The 25,933-nt window shown below is 45.8% G+C and overlaps 1 protein-coding gene across 7 annotated transcripts in view; it reads left to right on the top strand.

The window, feature by feature from the left end:
* RNLS (renalase, FAD dependent amine oxidase) overlaps positions 1-22,414 on the top strand; it is a 100,686-nt gene extending 78,272 nt beyond the window's left edge. For 4 of the 7 annotated variants that reach the window (XM_080598504.1, XM_080598502.1, XM_080598505.1 and 1 more), the window contains one exon: positions 2,176-2,456. In XM_080598504.1, the coding sequence (XP_080454630.1) occupies positions 2,176-2,328 (153 nt within the window). In that variant the 3' untranslated portion in view covers positions 2,329-2,456. Of the gene's footprint in view, positions 1-1,637; positions 2,147-2,175; positions 2,457-3,006; positions 3,348-4,185; positions 4,394-6,125; positions 7,840-9,284 lie in introns of those variants that run through there. The other 3 variants (XR_013953158.1, XR_013953159.1, XM_080598503.1) reach the window with 3 other exon arrangements.
* The last annotated feature ends 3,519 nt before the right edge of the window (positions 22,415-25,933 follow it).

Here is a 25,933-nt window from a genome sequence, read left to right as displayed (position 1 = left end):
CTACATATGCATATGTGTGCAGGCTAAAACTAATGCTTTTTTAGTGAGAATCATTTTTGGTACTGCACTGATCTCCATGGCAGCTCTCAGGCTATGGGTCTTTTTCTTGCCAATGGTAATCTGCATGTGAGTCAATGGAAAAACCCCCTAGGCTCAACAAGATATCTTGGACTCCAGATCTTGTTCACTGGAGCTAATGCTTGGACAATGGGACACAGTAACGGTTTACTGCACAGGAATCCAAAACATATCTTTGGACCAAAAATAAGGCAGAAAATAAAGGAGTGATAGAAAGAAAATTGCATTCTCCATATCATGCTATATGATCTCTGTGGTTTGATCTCTGTTTCTACTCTATTGTTGTGCTTCTTTATTCCCTGTCTGTCATTCTAGATATTTTTCTTCTATTTCAACATTTCATCCTTATGGGTCTTGTTTTGTCATTCCTTTTGTCATAATTCCCACCTTCCTCCCCTTATCACTACATCATCAAGCTCTCCGTCATCTTCTCATCCTTTTTTTTCTCTGACTGACCCTGCTTTGGTGTCATGCTTACCAGTGCTGCTCCTGCTACTTACCTCCTTTCTGAGATACATCAGTGCTGCTCTAGGATGTACTGACTTGGTACAATGTGGACATTCGGTCTTTGTACATAGGTTTGAAACAGTTGAGAATGACATGTGACACAGCAAAGCATGGTTAAAACACAAGTGCTTTGTGCATTTACTCTGCTGTTTGACATACATTGAAATTTGTCATAAAGTACAATACTGAAAAGAGATCTTTTCTCCATGAGTTAGATGTAGCTTCAGGTTAATAGATATTGGTAAAGTGAAGTCTGTTAAATTTTAGAAAAGCCACTCCACAAATACAAGTTTAATCAAGGGTATAGTGCCTGGAATATCATTTTTTAAATAAATACGGTTCATGCATTGAGAATGACATTAAATATTTATCAAAGCAACCTTGTTCAGAACTTGTCATCATGTTATTTACAAAGTGTTGATTGTATCTCTGGTGATATCTAAAAAGCTTTTGTGCTACTCCACTCTGATAAAAGAGGAGATCAACACAGGAGAGCTAGAGTCCACGTGGGTAGTCCCAAGATGTATGCATGGAGCACATACAGGTCATCATGACAGTCATTCCTCACTTCCCATCTGGGAAGGTCATCTGGTCAAGCCGATTGCATTGCAGGCTCTCTCAGAAATGGCAGGCTCCTCTTCCTTCTCCAGCCCTGCCATCCCACCCGACGGATCTCAGAAGAACCAACAGAGAGTAAATACATAGGGAAAAGGAACAGAGGCAGATTATGTGAGTCTCTGTTGGCTTCTCTGTGGTTCATTGTTACTGACCTGCTGTCCATTAAGTCACGGCATGGCATCACAGGGATCCTAAATCAAGGGAGCTCCCTGGAATAATATAAAAATACACTGGCTTTTCTGTGCTGCTGTGTCATGAGTGGTGGCTCTTGTAGGACCACAAGATTTGGCCCACATGCTTGGCCGGATTTCCAACGTGGTGCTGTTAGTGCCTGGTTCCTGTGCTTGCCCTTTTTGTGAGTTTAGAGAGCAGAGGACTTGGTTTATTTGGATTAAATGTCTTCGCTGTATTAACAGTTGCACATTTTCTTGCAGCTGTATTCTCAGATGATGAAGGACAGCAAAACCCCGGTTAGTTCAACTTGAGAGAAAGCAAATAAAGCCAACATCTATAGAAACATAGTAGTCAAATCCCCCAGAATTTCTGTTTACTCAGTGTATTGATTTTATGTGTGCTAACAACAGTTCAGGCCATGAGGCCAGCAGGTCAAGATCTTGGTCAAGAGTAGAATTGATTGATAAGTCGGAAGTAACCATCATTGCTTTTGGCTTAGAGATCTCCACACTTCCTCTGTCCAGGATCAGGCTTTATTTCATCTACAACAGATTCAGAATAAGACGGGACAGGGCTGTAAAATTTCCATATGCAGGAAAGCTTTATTCTAATTATTTAAATCCACGAGATAAATATTTTACTACAGCACTTCGATTGTTAAAGCTAGAAACTAAGATCTGGATAGAAGGAGTGCTTCATATGAAGGCTCGTTTCTCTGTAATACTGTTCTTTCTGGCATGGAATTTAGGTAAATAAAATGACTTTCTTTTCCATCTCCTATATGCTTTTCTTTTTCAGGTTACAAAATCTGTGCCCAATTGTCCAGGACACATGATTCTTCATACTCAACCTCTCCTGATTTGTGGGGGCGATGGATTTACTTGTTCCAACTTTGATGGCTGCATAGATTCTGCCATGAGTCTTGCAGAGGCTGTGAAGTCTCATTTATAACAATTTCAGTTATCTGCTAAACATAGTCTAGATTTATGATGGATTTAACTATGATGGATTGCGTTCTAGTTTAGTATTAACACCACTAGCCTCTATCTTGCAGAAATTAATAAAGTAATAAAGGAAGATTTATTGGTATATTGTAATAATTCTTGGAATGGAACTTAATTGAATTTTCTAGGATCTGTGCTTTATGAGTGGTTGCTTTGCTTGAAATCCCCAGTCAGAGCCACTAAGTTCCAGCAGCCTTGTCAGATCTCCTGATGCTTTTACAGCATATGAAAATTATGTCAAGGAGAAAAGCCCAACCTAAAGGAGCATAAAAACCCATGGAGCTACAAAGTTCACAGCTGTTCTGAGTATTTGGAGCTCTGGACATGACAAGAAGGAACACGTGTGATTGATCACAGAGGTGTCATAGACACGTGGTCATTTCTGTCAGTGCAGATCAGCAGTGGTCACAGGTGTGGCCATGATGAATCAGTGATGGGGCATGCCTTGCTATGCTTCTCAAATTGGATGGCCTACACAAAGTCTAACATCTACTCAAAGTCTATTTCTCCAAGTATGGGAAACTTTAAGTGAGGGATTGTAGTTCTCTGCCACCCAGCTCTCTTAACCTACAGTGTTCTGGAGCCCCATTTGCAGGGTGGTGGAAGAGCTCATTTATTTCAACAGCTTGATGCTGCTGCTGGAAATGATGTGCCACTGAAACGATGGTATCTGTGTTGGCTGTGGTCCAAGCAACATCAGCCCAGCAGTACTGGAAGAAGAAAGGATGGAGAAAAGGTGAAATAGACACTGTCCATGTTTCTAATGCTCTCATAGAAATAGGGCTGCTGTACCAAAGGCATCTTGGGACTTACCTTGACATCTGGACCGTAACACGAGTTTAACAGAGTAAAGCACGCCAGCCAAGAAAAGAGATGCACTTTAAATAGTTCAGTATTTGCCAGGTTGGAGAGCCACTAGTGTATTACGGCTGCCTTGCATGAGGAGCAGCTTTTTCCTCCCTCCAGGTGAGTGAGCAGTCAGGTAGGAGCTGCCAAGGTGGAAGGTGGGTTAGCTGCTTTCTCTGGCAAAGGAGGAGGAGGAGGAGAGGTAATTGACGTGTATTCCATGGCAGCATGTTAATAAGAAAACTGCGGACATTTCTGGCTTAGAGTTAAATCATTGCCTCCATAAAAACTCACTTGAAGTAAACGGTTTGAAAGCAAGGTGAATTCTAGAAGCTCTATACTTTTTTTTTTTTTTTACTTTTTTTTTACTTTTTTTTTGTGAAACTGGTGTAGAAATACAGAGGCAGATCTAGGGAAGTACATAAATACACGTGTGAATGAATGAACAAGGAATTTGATTTGAAATCCTAAAATAATAAACAGCAAGTGTAATTGTGTTGAAAATACTATCTGTCACAGTTTCAAGTATTTCTAAGCTGCGAAACGGTGTTTCTGGGAAATTAATTTTGAAAGTGCTTAGAAATTAACAAATCATTTATTCTAAATTTGATTTTAACTTGCCCTTCCTCATCAGTCATGCGTCACAAGTTCAGCACCTCTTTGTACTCCAGCACTAAAATTGTCAAAATATTATTTACAGCAGGCAAAATTTTAACCCTGCATCCACTAAAGAAGTACAGTTAAGCCTCTCTTTCTTAAATCCCCACATTTCACAAAAATCTAACATCCTGCATTCTTGGCAGCTGAACACAGTACTTTACTGCTGCATTTGACCATTTCTAATAGAGTATTTTAAGTGACACCAAAGTTTAAGGTTTAAGTTAATTTTAAAAATATCTTTGAAGGATATTTCATGACACCAGCTGGTTTCATTGATTTATTTCTTCTTTCCTTGCAGAACCCAAGTTTAAAACTACATTTTATTATTGTGTAGGCATCAATCAGCTCCAAACCCTTAGGTTTCCATCACTGCATGTTGCTCAGAAACAGGAAAGAGTGGTGAGCATTTATGTGCACAAATTTTTTACAAGAACACATGAACTCCTGTCTTGCAAGGATGAAGGTAGCCAAGAAGAGCCACATGGTCATGGAATAAATCTAATCAGGTGAGGAATTTAGTATTGCCTTGATCTAGTGAGAGCTCAGAAGCAACCAAAGTCCAAGCTGAAGCAGTTTGATATTGCAGTGCTGTAAAACCTTAATTAATGAACCGTAGCTCACTGAGGATGGCGTACAAAAGCAACCAAGCCACGTTTTTCAGATTTGCTCCTCAGCTTCCATCCAGGCCTAGGCATCCTCCAGGAACTGGTTGCCAAAGGAAAAACATTTATTCTGTGGTGCTGGAACATACAAGAGGGTTTACCACTGGGTACACAGTTCCTCTGGAAGGTGCCACCATGACAGTGGGGCCAGCTGTTGCTGGTGGTGACGATGGTGATGGTTTGTGGGGACCCATCCCACCAATATCCTTTCATCCAAGCCTTAATACACAGAGATTTTGCATTAAGCCACACTAAACTTGCACTTCCTTCCCCTCCTTCAATTTTGAATGGAATTGAGCCAAACTACTGAAAATCCAAATAAAGATCAATCCTGAAAAGTGTGTGACATGCAGAAAACAGAAAATAAGCCATCTTTGACCCAATGCTGCATTGTTCCTCTAGCTGCCTCATAAAGAGGCATGCTTCAAGGAGTAACGATGCATTCACAGTGCTCTGGTAACAGAGGCGGACTTAAATACCACAAATGACAGATAAGTGGAGATGTTTCTGACCGCATCCTTTCAGCAATCTTACAGCTTTGGTCATTATTAGACTTCAAAATATCCAATAATAAACAAATCACAGATTCAGAGATTTTAAGGCCAGAATCCTGACAGAACTTGAATCATGATGAGCAGCAAAGGCTAATTGCTCCCAGCATTCCCAATAGCGTGCCAATCTATCAAAACGTATCCTTCCAGTAGCCCAAATACTTCAGCTGAATTAAAGGATTTCAGCTTTATTGTCTTCCTCATCACAGGGAAAGACTGGGTCATAAATGCTTGAAGCCTTTTAACTCACAGTTGCTTTAAGTTCCACCCAGCAAACATCACTTGGCTGAGCCCACCAGTGCCACAAAGCCTGTCCCCAAAAAGTGGTGTTAATGGCATGCTTAAAGAGCTTCCATTGCTCCCAGCTTTACATCTGCAGTTCCAGTAAGGACAGATCTGCTTGTCTGGTGTCCCATGAGTGGGTAGATGATGGGAGCAGATAGCCCCCACCATAGGAGTTGTGGTGGGAAGAGGTGAGCCTGGGGGCAAAATATTCAGCTCTAGGCTGGACTAGTTCTCAGGGGAGAAGCTGTGGATGTGTTCAGTAGCCCAAGCCTGTAAGCCCCTTCTGAAGACCTCCTGAAGGCCAGGACTCTGCCATGGCCAGTGGATATGTCCCCACACCTTGCTCACTGCGGGGGCAGCTCTATCCCAGCTGCTCTGTCCAGGGCTGCCTCTGCCAGGCTGAAAAGTAAATGTCTTCTTGTGACTGTGCCTGCACCTAACAGAGGTGGCTGTTAGTTAGAATAGTTCTCCCAGATCTGTAAAACACACTGTGCACCCCTGGGGAAGATATAAAGATGCTGTGATGGATGCAGTCTGTAGGAACGTAGCCCATTTCTAAAAAGAGCTAGGAAGAGGTGATAGGTGCCCAGCTCCTCGGTTCACAAACTGCATGTCTCTAATGAACCAGGCTGTATTTTTTGTGCAAGCATATGAAAATAAATTGAGGTTGACTTAGGATTTTTTGGTTGGTTGTTTTAGTTGTTGTTTCTTTGTGGTTTTTGTTGTTTTATTTTTAAAAGGTGACTGCAGATGGGAGGCACTTCCCAGATGAACATACCTGGTGGGTTCCCATGGCGCTGAGCTGTGAAACATCCCTTCAGCCAAAGTCACTGGAGCAAGACCTGCTTTCCTGGAGGCCGGGATTTGCTCATGGTCTTCCTGCCCTTGGGATATTTTGCTTGGCTGTTCCATGCTGCAAAATGCAGCACAACCAGGAGGCTGATGCAGGGGTCAGGAGCCCTGGAGATCTCGGTGGGACAAGGGCACTTTCTGATCTGACAAGTGAGCGCGTTGATCCGGCATGCCAAGATTCTGCGGGGACAGAGATGGTTTTTGCCTCTAATCCACGCTCCAGCTTGGACATGCCGTTTGTAAGCTGCTTTGCAAGGCAGAGCTGAAACCCCCAAATCCCAGAGCCGCCTGCTGCCACTCCGCCTGTCTCACCACGTGGCCTCAGTATGAGCCACGTCAGGATTTTGCTTAACTCTGATATTTAGGTTGCACCTTCCAGGCCAGGCGGTGGTGATACTGCTGGTGTGTTTCCCAGTGCAGCCACAGGACAGCAAATGGGTCCTTGCCAAGCATGACCCCCATGAGGGCAGCTTGGGATGCAGCCATTGCAGGACAGAACTCTGAATCCAGCCCAAGGTGGGTCCGGATTTCATTTCAGAAAGGGCTGAGAAATGTTCCTCACATGGAAGAAAATAAATGGAAACCCAGCAAGGAAAAGCCTGTTGCATTGAGCAACTTGTGGCTTTCACCCTCCTCTCTGACGGCTCCAGAGAGCTGGGGGATCCGGTGGAGCTGCGCAGGCGAGCATCACTTGGGCATGCGTGTGCCTGCTCGCACCCTGGCTGTGGGAAAGTGAGCCTGTTCCCTGCTGTGCCGGCCACCGAGCACCCCGCCAGTCACGAGGACACTGCGGTAAACCACAGCTCAGCTTGAAATTATCTTTTCGGCACAGGGTTCCTGCTGAACCGAATGGCACCTCCTCCCTCACCTGTGCCAGTGCCGAAACATCCTTCCTTTCTCAGCACTATCGCCGCTCAGATCTCTCCTCCAGGAGATCACACACGTCAAGATCTTTAAAGCAAAGCACGCTTTGCTGCAAGGGCTGAGGTCTCATTTCCCCGGTGCATTTTGGGTCGTGGGATTGATGCTCACAGCACATGCATGGAGCTCTGTGCAAATTTGGCCATCCTCTGCCTTTTTCAGCCCAAAAAAAAGAAGTGCTGACAAGTGATGATCAGCACCAGAATATAGGTCACAGCCTCTGCCCTGGCAGATGCTTCCCTCACTGCGGCAGAGGGGAAGGGGATGAGATCAGCCCTCATTCACCAGCTTGTCAGTGCACAGAAAATCCCAGCCCAGCTCCCCAAAACCTAGTGAAACGTAGACTCTCAGTTTGCCACTGGGTGAGCGGTAAATGTGTGTGTGGCTGTTCCCCATTGCAGAAGAAACTGGGTCTCACTGAGTTTCATCACTGGTACAAAGAGATCTACTGCTGGATTTTTGTTCTCAAGCTACTCGCAGATGTGTTAAAGGCTGTGCATTATAAGTGCTATTTCTACGGAGCTGGTGGAGCAACTCTGGTCCAAAACACGGCGTGTCAGCACCCTGTACCCTTTCTGTCTCTCTTAGCACACCTGGGCACTGCAAAGCCTGCTCTCCTTTTATGTAAAAGACAGTTTTGGAGATCAGCTTGGGAAAGTGAACCACAAAGGACTGGAGCAGGTATAAACAAAACCCTTAATGTATCATGATCCAGGATTTAAGGCAGTGTCCCCTGGCTGGAGGATTTGGGGGGGTGGGGGGGGGTGGGGGGGGGAGGGGGAGGGGTTGTAGAATGTAACAGCTCTAGGTTAGGGAGAGAATCAGGTTTTCTAACCAGAACTTGGCTGGAGGTGACTTCCGGATGTTTTGCCATACAAAAGGGCTTCTTGCACTTGCATCTCCAGGACCATGTGCTGCAAACAGTGACAGCAAATGCAAGGGACCTGTCTGCTCCCTGCACCCCTCCTGTGCTGCAAAGGTACCTGCCCCCACTGTTCACCCCGAGTGGAGGTGCATGGCTGCATACAGGAGGGACCGTGGCTTACCAGTGTTGTTGCTGGCATCGCAGTGCCATGGCTAGCCAGCAAGATGAAGCCAGGTGGGCCTCATCCTGCAAGGCCCATGCTATGGAGGTGCGTGCATTCATCCCCACAGGAGCCAAACCCCCTTCCTCCCAGTCACTGGTACTGTTAAACACCAGGGTGTTCAGCCTCGTCTGCTCTCACAGTCCTGGGAGCAGCTGCCATGCTTTGGGACCAAACAATCAGCAAAGAGCTACGAGTTGAAGTGTTTTGTTTGCTAGCAGTTGTAGGAAAGTAATCCATGTCTTATATTTCTTTTCTTTCCTCAAAGACATCTAAGAATACCTGTTTCTCATGGTACTTCTCTTGCTCTACTTGCCTCCAAGTATTACTTCTTAATTTGGTCTATGAAAATGATTCATTCCTGCATGGGTAATTTAAAAAAGAAAAAAAAAAAAAAAAAGCATGATTTGTTGCTTTGGTTTTCCCTGGAGGTCCTATTTGTAGATGAAAACCTCCAGCCTCATGCACTGATGCAGCATAAACACAGAGGACTTGGTGGTGGAGCGTGGTGCTCCACCTGGCCTTAGCACAATGAGTGACTTTTGAAGGAATGTGATACTTAGCTCATGTACTAGTGAGAAAAGCAGAGACGGGACACTGGATGGCATGCCCAGATTTTCCACGCCCCTTTGTGAGTACAGATGAGCAAAACATACATCCAAAACCCAAGGGTGTTAAACAAATCCCCACTAGGAGGGTGACCAGAGGGTTAATTTTGGCTTGCTGTCACTCACTTTATTCTTTGAATAATGAAATCAGTTGTTCTGTAGTCTCTTGAAGGGCTAAGCCTAGTTTTCTTGCAGAACAATGTGCGCTGTGCTCTCAATATGAATGCACTTATGGTGAACTTTGAGCTACACATCTGCTATAAAGAAGTAGCTCTTATTCCCAGTTGACCATTGCTAGCAAAAGAGCCAGGCTCCATCTATGCCTTAGCGCATTTTTGTTAGCTGCGTTTAAGCCCAACAAGCAGAGCAGATGGGTAAAAACTATATGCAAACCTCATTGAAATGCACTGGCAAACTTATCTTCTTCTGCCAGGTGAACCAGAGGTGAGCTCTGTGAAAGAGGAATCTGCGAACAGCAAAGCTCTGTAAATCCAAGCATCGGCTTCCCTGGCCAGCCGCAGCTGTGGGGAGGCTGTGTGAGGAATTTCCTCTGGCTGTGTTAGCTCCGTGTCTCTGGATTGGTGAGTAGGGCCAGCTTCTGGAAGCCACATTTCCTTTCTGGATTTACTCCCTTGTGGGCGCTGTGTTTTCTGTCTCCTTCCCAAAACCCTGCTTGGACCCATCCAGAGTGGGGTGGTCAGCAGGGCTTTTCTCTCCCCAACCAGTCCACACGTTCTGGGTTGATTTTTGGTGGTTTATGATAAAAACAGTCCTGCGGACATCCTTCAGGGCAGCCAGCTTGCACACTCAAAATCCCTTGCTCCTAGGATGAAGGATGCCCAGGATGAGGAGGTGTTTCCACCTCCCAACATCAATGTCTCCCAACGCCAACCAAGTGAGGACAGCAAACAAAACATACTTGAACCAGAACACACTAAGGGCTAAGACAGCCTGCAGGTATTTCTTGCATTACGAAAAGCCACAGAAGGGAAACTGGGAGTCTAACCCATTACACGTGTGAATTGTTCTTAATCTACTTAGGCTGCTACTTCCAGGTGATGCTGTTTGTGCTCTGCCCACCCATGCAAACTGATAAGGTGCCGGACCCCAAATTGCATCCATCTCTTTCACTCTGCGGCACTCCAGCTGCAGTTTGGAGGGTGACTCAGAGCACCCTGACCCATGGCATGGGTCCTGCCCCACTTGGCCAACCCACACCCAGAAATGAAGGAGGTAATGGGCCTCTGTCCGTTAATTGCTATATTGCAGTATTTCATCTAATTCCACCTTGGTGGTGGTCACGTTGACAGCAGCGTGCAGGCTGTTGAAATAAAACCACAGAGAAGTGTCACCTCGGGCACTGCTGAGACTTCAGGTGCCACACTCCTCTTTATTTGTGATTTATAAAAAAGCAAAACCATCGACATTAGGGAAAGGCATAAAAAGGCATCCAGATGCATCAACCCAGCTGAAGTATAAGGCGAACCAGGCAGCTGCAGGGGCTCTGGCAGTCCCACACTCTGTGAAGGCATCCTACGGGATAGAGCCAGCCTCCGAAGGAGTAGGAAGGAGCTGTATTTTTGGGAGGTGGGGTGGTGGAGAGCTGCTATTCTAGCAGTCTCTCTGTACCCAAAGCCCCTTATCTGTATAAACCAGAAAAGGTAGGACAAGGGTGTAGGAAGGAGGTTCAAATGGCAAAAGCTGGAGGTGATTTGTGTGATGTCATCTCACTGGAGACAGTAGTTCCCAAAGGGACGTGTCATTTGTTAGCAGCATTGATGGCATCTTCTAAACCATCACTAATCTTATACACCTGGTGGTAAACATCGGAGAGAGGCACATTGTGGGTCCCAGTGGTGTACTTTGTCCTTAATAGCCGATGTACAATTTTTTTGGCTTGCAAATAGATTCAGTAGCTCCCTTCCCTCCTTCTTGAAAAATGAAATGCAACCCAGTCCAGCAGCCTGGGGTAAAACTGTCTGATAACACACCTGAATACATCCTGGATGGAGAAAAGTGTAACTGTCAGCAAGCAAGCAGAGCTCACATGCATACCACCCCAGACTTGTTCGTATTGACAGCGCATGTAGAGATGGAGCAATAACTGCAAAGGAAAAATCCTTCCATCCTGCTGATAGATACCATGTGTGTCAGTTTGAAGTCTTTCTTCCAGACATCTCAGCTGCCCATCCGTGCAGAGCTGAGCCCTTTCTTTTGGAAGCTGTGTGCTTTATCCTTTTTATGTTGTTCATCACTGGGCAAAACAATCCCTCTCTCCAGCCCAGAGGTCTCTCAGGAGCCATACGTGCAACAGCCACAAAGGTGGCTGTCAGTAGCACCTTTAATAATGGCAGTGTGCCATTATTCCTACTGTTATTACTATTATCACTATTAGTAGTAACAATAACAGTGGAGTAATTACTATTAACGACTGTTGATAATTGCATCATGGCCAGTATATCAGTGTGGTTGACCCAACAGGTGGATAATCCACAGGAACCAAAACAGCTAACACTGATGGGTCAGTGAGGACCTCACATGCATATCGTTTAGCATCACCAGAGATGTAGTGTATATTTGAGGTGACTCCTCTCACCTGAAGAAGCCTAGCTCCATAGCCCGGTAAGCTTCTACCTTCCACCTCGTGAGTTGAACCCCTTCCTGATGACTTTGGTCATCTAAACCCACTATGGAGAAACAAGAAGGGTTGAAACCTTCCCTAACCTGCTGAACAAGGCTCCTGCTGGCCTATATGCCTCCGCCAGGTTACTTATGTCGCAAAGGTCCTTCCTAGGACTAGCATGGGTTCATCTGGGTGGGTCCATCTACAAGCATACTACTGGTTTCCACTTACCAAGGCTTTCCACTGTAACTGCACTGCTAGGTGAAATGCTTACAATCAAAAAGAAGGAAGCATCTTCAATTGCTGGGATAACAGAAGGCCTTCCAGGAACTTCAGTAGTGTCAGGACAGTTCTCCAAAAAGATCCAGTAACTTCTTCATTGCCAAGTAGCACTCAGAATTGCCACTCATCTTCTCCACCACAAGATGATCTTTGGCTTTTGCCTCACTTTTGGATAAGGTCAGATGTTTATTTCACTAACCTAATTCCTTGCAAGACAACGTCGTTTGCTGTCATCTCCCTCCTGACTTGTAGGACTCATTTAACCAGAAAACATTCAGGCATCTTCTTCCTTTCCCTAGCTGCTCTCTCGCATGGACAGGACTCCTGACAAGACTCGGAAAGCCACATGAAATGAAATGAAATATGGCCACAACACCCCGTGTTGCTCTTTCAGATCACAGCTGCAAGCAACACATTCAACCTGTAAAATGAAAAGGAACATTTAAAACAGAAGTGAAGACAAGCTCAGCTGGACAATTTACAAAGCAACCTCACTCTGGGCTAACTTTGGATTTAGCCCCGATCTGACCAGGAGCTGGACTTGAGACCTCCATAGGTCCCATCTAGAGTAAATCTACCTGTCATACTATGAAAGCATTGCTTACCCTAATCTTAACCCTAATCCTAACAGAATGTAGCATGCTTAAGAGAGGACCAGGAGAGCTTGCCCAGCATAAACTCTCCCTGCTTCATCAGCATCATGCCATGCTGCCCTCCCTTCTCATTCTTATCTGCTCTAACTTGCAAATATCTGAGAAAGATGAAGAGCAACTCAATGTGTGTCTTTAGTTTTTCATAATATACACTATTGGGTAAAAAGCTGGATAAGGCAGCACGTAAAGCAAATTAGTGTAAGAGGTAGGGTATATTAGCATTTGATAATTATTATTGCAGATTTCATTGATGATGTTTTACTAGTGTGTTTTTTACCTTCCCAATCTTCTGTACTGCTCTGAGCTGGTAGCCGAGTACTGCTTTACCTGTGGAACATGCCACTTTGCTGCTCTCTGGCCTTAAATCCGCAAGCTGATGGGTGGACAAGCAGCCACATGGTTGGACAACCAGAGTGGTCCAGCTCTCACAATTTGCCTAAATAAGAATTTTTACCTTGAATGTCACTTCTCTGACTCAAACCAGTTCCTGTCAGCATATTAAGTGCTATACAAATCAGTTATTTGGAGAACACATTGAAATTACAGAGTTAGCGATGCTAAGCCATAGACATACTAATAAGCTATGCTAAGATGAGACATTTCAAGTCAAGAAAGACTATTATGTCATACGGTTTCTCACACCATCTCATAAACTTTAGCATTAAATCAGGCAAATCCTGCTGCTTCTTCCTTCTGGTCATTTATATTTGCAGTTCGTTGTTGTTCAGGCAAGCATTTTGTCCAGTATAGAGGCTGTCTCATCAAAAATTGTTTTCAAGTCTCATTTTGAGCCTCATCCTCTCAGTTTTGCTCTTCTTGATGCTGGGGACACCTCCATCCCATCAACATCCATCAGGGCCTGTGTGGGACATGTGTCCAGCTGAGGTCTTCCAAAACTGGTCTGTGAACATGTACCACCAAGGACCCCGTACCATCCACTGACCTAAATTTGATCTTGTTGAGGGGAAGTCAGTGAAGAGTGTAGAAACATAGGGTTTACTTCTCTGTGCTAGAAGGAGCCATCAATTCAGTTCTCCAAAATCATTTGCCATTATACTTCCTCTAGTTTTTGCAAGATTAGTGGCTATTCTTCTCAGAAAGGCTTCCAGGGTTGACCTGAGGATGTTGAGAGATTGTGAAACATCATTCAGTTGCCTGTTTCAGTGCTTGAATCACTCCTTGGTCTCGTTTCTAACCTTACAGGTGGTGTAGCTTGAACCTCCAGGACTAGTTAGGCCCTTTTTCATTGCTTTAAAGATCTCATTGGCATGCAATAATTCCCTCTTTAGCACATGGCAAGAAAACTGCTTCATAATCTTCTTTCAAGAAACAAAATAGGCCAACCCTTTCCTTTTCAGCCTGGATCATTATAGTGATGCTGGAGACAGCTGCAGGGTCCTGTAAGCCCCTGGACGAGAGCATGCACCCTCTGCTCTGCAGGACTTGGCTCCCTGCACATCATCAGGAGTTGCTGATGTGTCCCAAGGGAGAGAGAAATGAGTTTGATGGCCGGGATCTGAAGGGGTTCAGGCTCTGAGCTGCTCCAGTTTAAGCAGAGCGACTGAGCAGGTCTTTTTCTCTAGTGGAAAAACCACTGAAGCTTGCTGCCATAGAGAAGTGGAGTTATCACCAAACACGGAAATGTTTCCTTCACTGTTTACTAATATTTGGTGCTCCTTTCTGGATTGTGTCCAAACTGAAATCCAACCACACGCGTCAGCATCTTCCTGTCCTCCTCCCCACACTTTGCTCCTGTGCCCAGGGGAAAATCTGGATGGGAAAAGCTAGTGAGAGGCAAAGAGGCAATATGGTGCAGAAGGGGTCTTGGAGATGCTGGGGCCAGACCCTGCTCCCAGGGGCACAGCGAGAGCACTGGAGGCACCAGCACAAGCTGCAACACAGGACACGGCCCTGAGGAAACAGCATTTCCCATGTGGGCTGGGAATCTCTGTCTTCAGGAATAGCCCCAGTGTGCTGGGACACAGCCCCGAGGAGCTGTGGTGTCGGCTGGGCTTTGGGAAGGGGCTTGGACAGGAGATCTCCACCCCAGGGTGTCTCCAGTCCCAGGGTAAGCAGCAGTGGGTGGTGGCAGGAGGGCAGGGACCGGCTCCGCTTGCCCAGCCCCTCAGGCCACCTAGGTCTGCACTGAGCTGGTTCTTAATGGAAAATAAATAGGATATTACAATTGTCTCATTATTATGGGGATGTTTACAGCTGTCCCAGCCTGTGGGGGAGGGACGGGAGAGCCAGCCAGTTCACATCTACCAAAAGGTCAGTGCGGCACAGGCAGCTACCGTAACCCTCCGACTATATCAGCCATGGAGTTGCCTGTTAATTAGTCTTCCCTGGTTCAGATAGGAACATTTAACTGAGATGTGCATATTATTCTTTGATAATAGCAATCATTATAATAAAATCAGGGCTCTTTGCACAGTCTTCAAAGATATTCACTTTAGTTGTGGGTTCGTTGGCATTTGAGGGTTCTTTGGACTAGCTGTGAATTATTATTCTCCCTGGTTATAAAGCAATGGGATCTGGAATTTTAGCTCCCTGCTCTTCATGCAGTCACAGAGGTGTGTTTTAAGGAGAGATGTGAGACAGGTTAGGTGGGAGTGAAAGCAGAGAAGTTCCCCACACAGAGAGGAAGAAAGCCCAGAGAAAGAGGTAACACTGTCCAAGCAGGCTAAAATACTATTAAAACCAATCCAAGCCATTTCTTGAAATGCAGTACAAACCTCCGACACAGAACACTGAGTTTTGCCGCTGCCTTTTCCAGGTTGTGAGACATGGCGAGGGCTGTTCCTCTTGGTTTGGGCAGCTCTTCTTGGAGATGCGTATAACGTGTACCACGACAGACTTTGGCTTTCAGAGGCACAAACATCCTTTGCCCACATTCCTCTTTCAAATAACCCCTCCATGGGGGAAAATGCCTGGGACACAGCAGTCTCACTCAAGACATATGGTGGGTGGGTTTGGGGGAAGGTGAAGGCTCTCAGGAGACATTTATTTATCTAACAGCACCTTCAAGCCTGTGGATCCCTCAGCTCCCTGCTAAGGGCTTTTGGGAAATGCCAGCAAATCTTTGTGTGAATGTTTAGAGTGGGGTTTGGACAGAGGAGTCTGCAAATATGTAGTGCCCCAAGACTTATTCCTAAGAAACATCTGCATCAAAACATGTAACAACCTGAGGCACTTACTGTTGTTCTGCATCGATCAAGGCTGATTGCAGCAGCCTGAGGAAAACATGGCTCCACCAAAACCATCAAGGTGAGATGAATTCTGCTCAGTCTCAGCACAGACATTGTTGGATACCCACCAACAGTATTTTGAAACACACAGCTGGACTTGCAATTAGGTAGAAAAGTCAAAACTACCGATTCTCTTTGTTTTGTTTAATTCTTTAATTTTTCTTTTTTTCAGAGCAGAAATCCTGAAATAGCTCCCTTCTGAAACCCTGAAGCATGTTGTGAAATATGCACCCCAAGATCCCCTGGGGCTGCTGCCTGCAGTGGGTAACACCTTGGCTGTCCACCCCGGAGCAGTCAAGAACTTATTTCCCAGCTGCCATCCCAGCTCCTTCCCCAGCCTCTTGTATCACTGATTCCCTTGGCTTTGCTCCAAAACTGGGGACTGAGGTCCCTCTTGCCCAACTGGGTCCCAGGGGCTGGAGGGAATTTGGGGAGTTCTGGTGGAAACCCACCTGCTGGGGTGGTTGGGCAGCCAGCCACTGCTCCAGTGCAATATCCATTGGGACTTACCCTCTGAAAATTTTTTCAAGTTTATCAAATAGACATATATTTATTTATTGCATGGAAATTGCTTCTACTGGAAAATTTCTGATCAGCTCTAAAGAATACCCTGAAACCCAACTCTGCTTATTTTGCCTCTGCTTGACACAAAGGCCTGAAAAGGCAGAGGAAAAAAAAATATATGGAACAAACTCCTGGGGAACATGAACTCAGAAAGCAATGAATGTGCAGCAAGACAGCATATCAACCTTAACAATTACTCTTTAAAAACTAATATTGGTTATTTCATCTCAAAAAGAAAAAAAGTAGAGTGGCCTGTGCTTATGATGCCACGAGTGAAAACTGGCCACTTTGACCCAACCAAAAAGTATTTTTTTTCCTCAGGCAGCTCACAAGAATCACAGGGAATCTTTGGCCCAGCTTGGGGCACAGACCTTGAATGCTGCATTTCAGGAAGGTGGGTGTAATCAGGTGCTGGAGCACCCTTCATTTCAGACACTGGAGGGGTGATTTCCTCAGGAGCTGACCATCAGGAGGAGGTTATACCATCCTGCCTCAAAGATCTCCTGGTAGGGAGATCCTGAGTAATGTCTCTGTGGACAGAGTGTTTTTGGAGAGGCCACTCTGCAGCCGAAACAAGGCCCCAGCTTGTTTCTTGTTCATCCCACTTCAGTCCATTACTGGCCTAGCTCCTTCGAGGACCAGTTGGTTGAGAGGATTACGGCTCCTACACAACGAGCTCTCCATGGGTGGTGCTGGCAGATGAGCTCTGGGCTTCCAACCCTCACCTCCCACAAGTCTTTTTTCTCATTCCAGCATTAGAAGTGTCTGTTTATTGTAGCAAAACTGTGAAGTATTGCAAACATTGCTGTCTTGAGATGTCAGAAAATTAAACAAGACCTGAGGCATAGACTCTTACTGTAAACTCGGAAGTGCTGTATGAGTTCAGTGGACCACCATAACCAGCCAGCACAAGGATGGTCACTCACTTGGTATTTTGACAAGCTCTGCATTTATCCACTGAAGGAGCTGAATTTGGAGCTGTGGTTTCTTCAGAGCAACAGCCAAAGACAGCTCTCTCCCATAAATTCTATGGCAGGCATACAGCACTTCACTCAAGAAGCTCAACATTGGGAAACGAGGGAATTGAGTGCACCCTCAATGAGTTTGCAGAGAACACCAAGTTGGGGGGAGGTGTCAGTCTGCCAGAGGGTAGGGAGGCCCTGCAGAGGGACCTGGACAGGATGGGTCAATGGACAGAGGCCAAGGGGATGATGTTCAACACGGCTAAGTGCCGGCTCCTGCACTTCGGTCACAACAACCCCATGCAACACTACAGGCTTCGGGCAGGGTGGCTGGAAAGCTGTGCAGAGGAAAAGGACCTGGGGGCGTTGGTCGATGCTCACCTGAACATGAGCCAGCAGTGTGCCCAGGTGGCCAAGAAGGCCAACGGCATCCCGGCTTGTGTCAGGACTAGTGCAGCCAGCAGGGCCAGGGAGGTGATCGTCCTCCTGTACTCTGCTCTGGTGAGGCCGCACCTCGAGTACTGTGTTCAGCTTTGGGCCCCTCACTACAAGAAGGCCATCGAGGCCCTGGAGCGTGTCCAGAGAAGGGCTACGAAGCTGGTGAAGGGCCTGGCACACAAGGCCTGAGAGGAGCGGCTGCGGGCACTGGGGTTGTTTAGTCTGGAGCAGAGGAGGCTCAGGGGAGACCTCATTGCTCTCTGCAGCTACCTGAAAGGAAGCTGTGGGGAGCTGGGGGTCGGCCTCTTCTCAGAGGTAACTAGTGATAGGACTAGAGGGAATGGCCTCAAGTTGCACCAGGGGAGGTTCAGGTTGGAAATTAAGAGACATTTCTTCTCAGAAAGAGTAGTCAGGGGACAGATTGCCCAGGGAGGTGGTAGAGTCACCGTCCCTGGGGGTGTTTAAGGAAAGGTTGGACGTGGTGCCCAGGGACATGGTTTAGTGGGTGACATTGGTGGTAGGGGGATGGTTGGACCAGATGATTTTGGAGATCTTTTCCAACCTTAATGATTCTGTGATTCTATGAAAAGCTGTAGCTTCAAGTTCCCTAAATTATGATATGTAACTAAACAAGGTGGCAGAGAGCAGTTGCTGAGTCTGTAGTCCTCTGTGGGCCAGCCCAGTCCTGTAGGCAAAACACTTGCCTAATAATCATCATTTAATGCTAGATGGCCTCTGGAGGTCTCTAGTCCAACCTGTTGCCCAAAGCAGAGCTAAATCTGATCAGCAACAGGCATCACTTTCTTAAAAAAAACATTCACAATGGTGAAATCAAAACATTCCAATAAATTGCTGGCTACTTTATTGCAGCTGTAACAAAGGCCTTCATACTTTTTGTCATCCTGTTTTAGTTCAATCACAGGTCATTTTTCTTAACAAGGTTATTTATTTTATTTTATTTTTATTTTATTTTATTTTATTTTATTTTATTTTATTTTATTTTATTTTATTTTATTTTATTTTATTTTATTTTATTTTATTTTATTTTATTTTATTTTATTTTATTTTATTTTATTTTATTTTATTTTATCAGAGCCCCAACTTCCATTAACATTCAACCTCTGGTCTGTCAAAGCGATCCTCCACAACAAACGCTTTTGGAAAACTAGCTTTGCACCTTCTGATTTATCCTGTTAGAGGTTCTCTGATCATTGGTTAGGCTGTGTCTTCAGCTCTTAGCCTGGGATCACCACTTGTCTCTGGGCATGCTGGGGAGACCCAGGGACAGAGCCTGACCTCGTGTGACTGTAGTGCTAGTGCTGGGACATCAGTGAATCGACTGTACACATTTAACAGTGTTGTCTTGCCCTCAGAGATTGTAGATGACAGCCTCAGAGCCCGAGAGGTCTGCCCAAGTGTTCAGATGAAGATACTCATCTATGTAGATACCCAGAAGGCGCCTTCACAGTCTTCACTTCCCATTTACTCTCCTAAAAGTAACTGCTGGCCCCCGAGTTCATCTGAAAACCTGACCTGATGGTCAGGAGGGAAGATGCTTGTCTCAAGTTCAGTTTAGCACTTTTAAAAAATGTTTCAAGTCTATAACCACTAGGTAGATCCATGCTAGTCAATCCCATCCCTGCCTCCTGGATGAGCAAAGAGCAGCGTTTTGCAAGGGACAATCATTGCTCCCTTGGCATCAATACTTTTAGTGCAGCTGCCAGTTTTGATGGCTTTAGGTCTCTGGTTTAATAGCTTATAGCTCACTGTATGCATTTTGTGTTCTTGTTTTTTCCTGGCTGAAATCAGCATTGAGACACTACAGATATTGTTTACTTTGCTGTTGTCAATAGAAACTAAAGGTCAAATAATCAGAACAGAGCCTGTGGACATAATTCAGTATCTGTTTATATTTTTGCTGATGAGTATTAATAAAAATATTTGTTTGGCCAAGGAGGCTCCATGGAACAAACAAAGGTGGTCATGTAGTTGAAAACTGGAGAAAAATATGCCAAGCCTCCCCATCTCAGAAAACATGAGGACTTGAGAGGCTGTCACCAGTGGTCCTGTGAGGGACAAGGAGAAAACTACATTCCCATGCAAGAGCTGCTCTTCCTCCTCAGTACCCACAAAGAGATGACTGCAATGCTGAGAAAAACAACCCACAGCAAAAATGAGCCTCACAAATGAGGAGCCTCACAAAAATGAGGCCTTGGTGCCTGCAGAGCTCTAGCCAGATCTAATGAGGAGGCACCATCCATGAAGGCAGCATGAAGATGTGACATCTGTGCTGCGATCTGGAAGCAGTGCCTCGGAATTGGCAGGTACAGGGGAGCGGCAACCTTTTTCAGCCCATCCTAAAGCCTCTTGTTTCCATTTCACTGGTAGTGAAGCATAAGTCAGTTGGAGGAAACCTTACAGGAGGAAACCTTACATGGCTGCTTTGCTGTCACCACACCTTCCCATTGCAGGAGAGATGCACCAAGCTGGTGACTTCATGTGATATGCCCTGGGGCTCAGCCTCTACCCCTGGAAGCAGAATTTGGTGAGGCAGAGAAGCTTTGTGTGGCTTCATAGCTACAGTTATCCTGCAAGCCCATCTGCACTGAACTAGATCCCAGCAGGTATTTCCTACCACAGGTCCCAGCCCTGCAAGACTGAGGCAACTACGCCAATAGGATCCCTACCATAGTGTAGGCAGTCTCTCCTTTGACCTCTCCAGCTTCTGCTGGAGGATTTGGTGGGCAAAGATTTTACTCCTTTAGGAAACTGTCCATCTCTATGCAGGCTGCATAGTAGCTGTTTAATGACAGAGATGTGGAAGGAAAAAGAACACATTCAGGGGTTTTAAAATTAATTGAATTTGGCTCTAAAATCCTTCCTTTCATAAGTGTTTTAGATATACAGACTGCCTGAGGGCTTTTTTGTTTGTTTGTTTTGTTTTGTTTTTCTGCTTTCTTGTGTTAGAGTCTAGTTTCAGGAAAGGCAGTATGCTTCCACATATATATATGTAGTTCTAACAACAAATGTGCATTGAGCTTGTACTGAAAACACTCAAGATCATAAGAAAAGTAGCACCACTTGGCTCTCTGTAGTTGTCTCAGGACTGTAAAAGTCAGAGCTAGCTAAGTATATAAGGAAAAGATGAACTAAAAGCACATTGAGGAACGCATTTCTGTACAGTTAGAGCAAATGTAATGGAATGGTTTTCCACTGTTTTCTCCCACTGCAACAATGATGACCTTGATGATGATGTTCCCTTGAGAGTAAGATCTCTTGGAGATGTGTTTCTAGTACTCTTGGGTTTGGCCAGCAACCAAACTCCTCTGCAGCAAAGCAGTGAGAAGTTTCCAGCTGCAAGTGTTCACACCAGCCAGGCAGTTCAGGACAGGACCATCACTTTTTCCCATCTCTTACCAACAAATACATGTCCTTCTCATTTACCATACCTCTTCCTTAGGTAGGAAGTCAAGTTAGGGAGGGAAAAGCATCTGTAGACTCAAATGGGAATCATAGAATATCCCGCGTTGGAAGGGACCCACAAGGACCATTGAGTTCAACTCCTGATTCCCAAAGGACCACCCAAAAAAAAACGGACCATGTGTCTGAGAGCATTATCCAAATGCATCAGGGAGTTACACCTGTTAGAAGTTTGAGCAGCACTGATCTAGAGAAAATGCTCCCCTCTGGTTTGCTCTGCTGTGTCCCATTCAGGCCATGCCCCCAACACTCTACATTAAGGTATTACGGAAAAATCTCTGTGGCTGCTGGCAAGGCTTGGGTAGTGACTAAGAGCACTGTATCATCAATAATTAAAGCCCACTTGTCTCTTCACAGTGAAGCACTGAGATTGTTTTATTGAGTCATCGTTCATATCAGCCATGAGCAAACAAATAAGTTTAAAGTAAGGACTAGTGCGAAACTGGATTGAAACTTGAATCAAGCTGGAAAAAAAATAGTGGCAAGGTCTCGTTTTTAAGTCATCTGCTCAGAATGTCTGTGGGTTCAAAGGGGGCAAAGCTGCAACATATTTCAATAGCGTTACACGACTTCCGATTCGTTAGCATGGCTGTGAGTAATTCTGAAACCCTCACCCCTGAAGTGAAGCCAAATTGCAGCAAGTGAATCACCCAGAAGACTGAGACCCTTTTCTGCTGGCAAAATATGCTGTGAACACACTGCAAAATTGCATGCGTTTCTTTGCTTATTCAGCATTTTGGTGCAAGTGGCTTTTGTCTTGTCAGTATTGCTTACTGATTCAGTTCATAAATGATTGGATGTGAGATATCCTTTTTTTTTTTTCTTTACTGAGAAACCTAATAACACAAGTTTTCTGAAACTTAGTGCTTACTTATACTTTACTTACACTTCCACACAATTAATTTTTCCATCCTTCAGTCTTTGAACTCTGGGCTTCATCTTTAAATGTTTAGCTTGAATCAGGATGTAAAACAGAAATCACTCATGCACAATGCCTTGCTCATTACATCCGTCTTCACAAGGGAACGTCTCTTTGATTTCCTGTGTCAGAAGAACATGAAAATGGCTGTATTGGCTCAAATCCACTAAACCCAGGATACTGTCTTGAACTGTGGCCAAAAATATGGGGAAGAGCATAAGAATAAGAAAAGCACACAGGGAATTTTCCCCATGGAAGAGCACAGGGTGCTCTCACAGCTTCTGGTACTTTGATGTTCAGGGATTTTATGAAATAGGTCATTTGAAGAATGATCAGTATCCTTCAGCAAATTCCTCATCCATGAACTTGCTCACCCCTCCCACCCCCCACAGAATCACAGAATTGTCTAGGTTGGAAGAGACCTCCAAGATCATCTAGTCCAACCTCAGCCCTAACACTAACAAGTCCTACACTAAACCATATCACTAAGGGCTACATCTAAACGTCTTTTAAAGACCTCCAGGGATGGTGACTCAACCACCTCCCTGGGCAGCCCGTTCCAATGCCTAACAACCCTTTTGGTAAAGAAATTCTTCCTAACATCCAACCTAAACCTCCCCTGGCGCAACTTTAGCCCATTCCCCCTCGTCCTGTCACCAGGCACGTGGGAGAATGGACCAACCCCCACCTCTCTACAGCCTCCTTTAAGGTACCTATGCGATGAGGTCTCCCCTGAGCCTCCTCTTCTCCAGGCTGAACAAGCCCAGCTCCCTCAGCCGCTCCTCGTAAGACTTGTTCTCCAGACCCCTCACCAGCTTCGTTGCCCTTCTCTGGACTCTCTCGAGCACGTCCATGTCCTTCCTGTAGCGAGGGGCCCAAAACTGAACACAGTACTCAAGGTGCGGCCTCACCAGAGCCGAGTACAGGGGGACAATCACCTCCCTAGCCGTGCTGGCCACACTGCTTCTTATGCAGGCCAGGATGCTGTTGGCCTTCTTGGCCACCTGAGCACACTGCTGGCTCATATTCAGCTGCCTATCAACCAGTACTCCCAGGTCCTTCTCTGCCAGGCAGCTTTCCAACCACTAATCTCCCAGCCTGTAGCGCTGCTTGGGGTTGTTACGCCCCAGGTGCAGGACCCGGCACTTGGCCTTGTTGAACTTCATGCAGTTGGCCTCAGCCCATCGCTCCAGCCTATCCAGATCCTCCTGCAGAGCCTTCCTGCCCTCGAGCAGATCGACACACGCACCTAACTTGGTGTCATCTGCAAACTTACTGAGGGTGCACTCGATCCCCTCATCCAGGTCATCGATAAAGATATTAAAGAGGACCGGCCCCAGCACTGAGCCCTGGGGGACTCCACTAGTAACCGGCCTCCAACTGGATTTGGCTCCATTCACCACAACTCTTTGGGCCCGGCCATCCAGCCAGTTTTTAACCCAGCAAAGCGTACGCCAGTCCAAGCCACGAGCAGCCAGTTTCTTGAGGAGAATGTTGTGGGAAACGGTGTCAAAAGCCTTACTGAAGTCAAGGTAGACCACATCCACAGCCTTCCCCTCATCTACCAAGCGCGTCACTTGGTCATAGAAGGAGATCAGGTTCGTCAAGCAGGACCTGCCTTTCATAAACCCATGCTGACCGGGCCTGATCACCTGGTTGCCCTGCAAGTGCCGCGTGATGACATTCAAGATAATCTGCTCCATGAGCTTCCCTGGCAATGAGGTCAAGCTAACAGGCCTATAGTTCCCCGGGTCTACCCTCCGGCCCTTCTTGTAGATGGGCGTCACATTTGCTAGCCGCCAGTCGACTGGGACCTCCCCTGATAGCCAGGACTGCCGATAAATGATGGAAAGCAGCTTGGCCAGCTCCTCCGCCAGTTCGCTCAGTACCCTCGGGTGGATCCCATCCGGCCCCATCGACTTGCGTACATCCAAGTGCTGTAGCAGGTCACCAACCATTTCCTCATGGATAGTGAGGGCCACATCCTGCTCCCCATCCCCTTCCACCAGCTCAGGGTACCAGGTATATCTATACGTATATATATATATACAAGTATATATATATATATACAGGTATATATATATATACCCACCCCCCCTTAAATTCACAAAAACTTATCACATTCTTAAAACTGTGCATCAAGGAACCCTGCAGGGGAACCATGAGTCTGGAGAGGAAACCACTCCTCTTTTCTGGTCTGAACCTACCATCAGTTGAAGTCAGCATCATCTGATGCTCTCTAATTTTTATGGCAGGAGAGATCATGTACGACATGTACGACAAACAGAACTGGCATATGCAGTCACTCCTACAGAAGCCATTCCACATCCTTCATCCTCCCTGAAGCTTTTCCAGTTCTGTTTTACCCCTTCTGAGATGGGGAAGACCAAAACCTTACCCAGCATCCAAGACGTAGGAGCATGGAGGATTTATGGTGCAGTGTCATATTATTTTTTCCTTTCCTGGTGATTTCCTAAGCTTTGTTGGCTTTTCTGATGCTACTGGTGTTTTCACAGGACCATCTATAAAAGCACTGGGATCTCATTCTGGAATGCCAATAATCTGCTAGACCCTGTTATCTCGTATGTGGCATTCAGGTTATTTTTCCTGTGTGCATCACTTTGCACCTCCTTGTTGGATCTACAGTCCTTCACCCTTGTCCTCCAGCATTGGTATCATGCAAAACAGAGCATCAGCAGCAAAATTCTTCTCTTCCAGGTTGCTAATGACTTTTGAAAAGCCTGGATCCTAATAACGAGTGATTTCTGTGTTGCAGCTTGTGCTAGTGCCTCCAGTGCTCTTGCTGTGTCCCTGGGAGCAGGGTCTGGCCCCAGCATCTCCTAGACCCCTTTAAGCCAGGGACATGTCCTTGTCCAAGCCTTTTTTTATGAACATTCCTAACAATTATTCAACTGCAATGGCAGTTGGAAACTTCTACCTGTTAGGTCATGCTGAGTTTGGACACTTCATGCTTCCTGGATTAAGGAGCCCATGTGTTTGGTCTCCATTCCTCAGGTGGCGATAAACCTGTTAGAACTAAACTGAGGCAATATCAGCCCGGGGAGATTAGACCAGTATTTTATAGCTAGCATGCTGAAACAGATACATCCTCGTATCCAATATTGGGCAGTGAGACATTTATAGTAGAGTATATGGGTTTAACCTCTCTATTATTGTGCTCTTCTGGAAACATGGCTGAGAATATGTTGAAGTTCAGCAAATGGAAACTGAAATCCTAGTACTTCATTTGTTAGCCACTGCTTCATATTTAACAGAAGACATTTTAGCAAAGAGCCTTTTTGAAATCCCAAGAAAAAGCAAATGCAACACAAGAAAACCTGTCCATCTTCAGCCATAGTAAACAGTTTTTGCTCCCAGGACTTCCTGAGGTCTCCAGCAGTTTCAGCACGGATTCACCTGCCTCCTCTGGCAGGATGGCTGCCAGCCATGTGTGCCAGCCCAGCAAATGCTGTTCCCTTTGCTGGGGCTCCCATCCATTTCGTGACATCCTCTTTCCCCAGCCTCCAGTCCCACCTCTCCTGCTGTGGGTGCTTGTACAGCTGGAGGGAAGGAAGGATTCAGCCTGGCTGTGTACACTTCAAAGAACTGTTACAGGGATTTCTTGATTAACCTTACACTTTAAAAATGTAAAACAACATGGAAGTGCCAAGGCTGTTCCCCATTGATGTTCATCTGTTTGCATAAGATAGTGTTTGTTTTTTTTGAGTTGTGGTCAACACCTCAATGTCCAGGTGGAGACCAGTGACAGGTGATGTTCCTCAGGGGTCAGTATTGGGGCTGGCACTGTTTAATGTATTTGTCTGTGACATGGACAGTGAGATCAAGGGTGGTGAGGCCCTGTCCCAGGCTGCCCCAAGGAGCTGTGGGTGCCCCATCCCTGGCAGTGCCCAAG

This window comes from Anser brachyrhynchus, assembly GCF_964034855.1.
Source record: "Anser brachyrhynchus genome assembly, chromosome: 6".
NCBI lineage: Eukaryota > Metazoa > Chordata > Aves > Anseriformes > Anatidae > Anser > Anser brachyrhynchus.
This window is presented reverse-complemented; position numbering and strand designations above follow the sequence as displayed.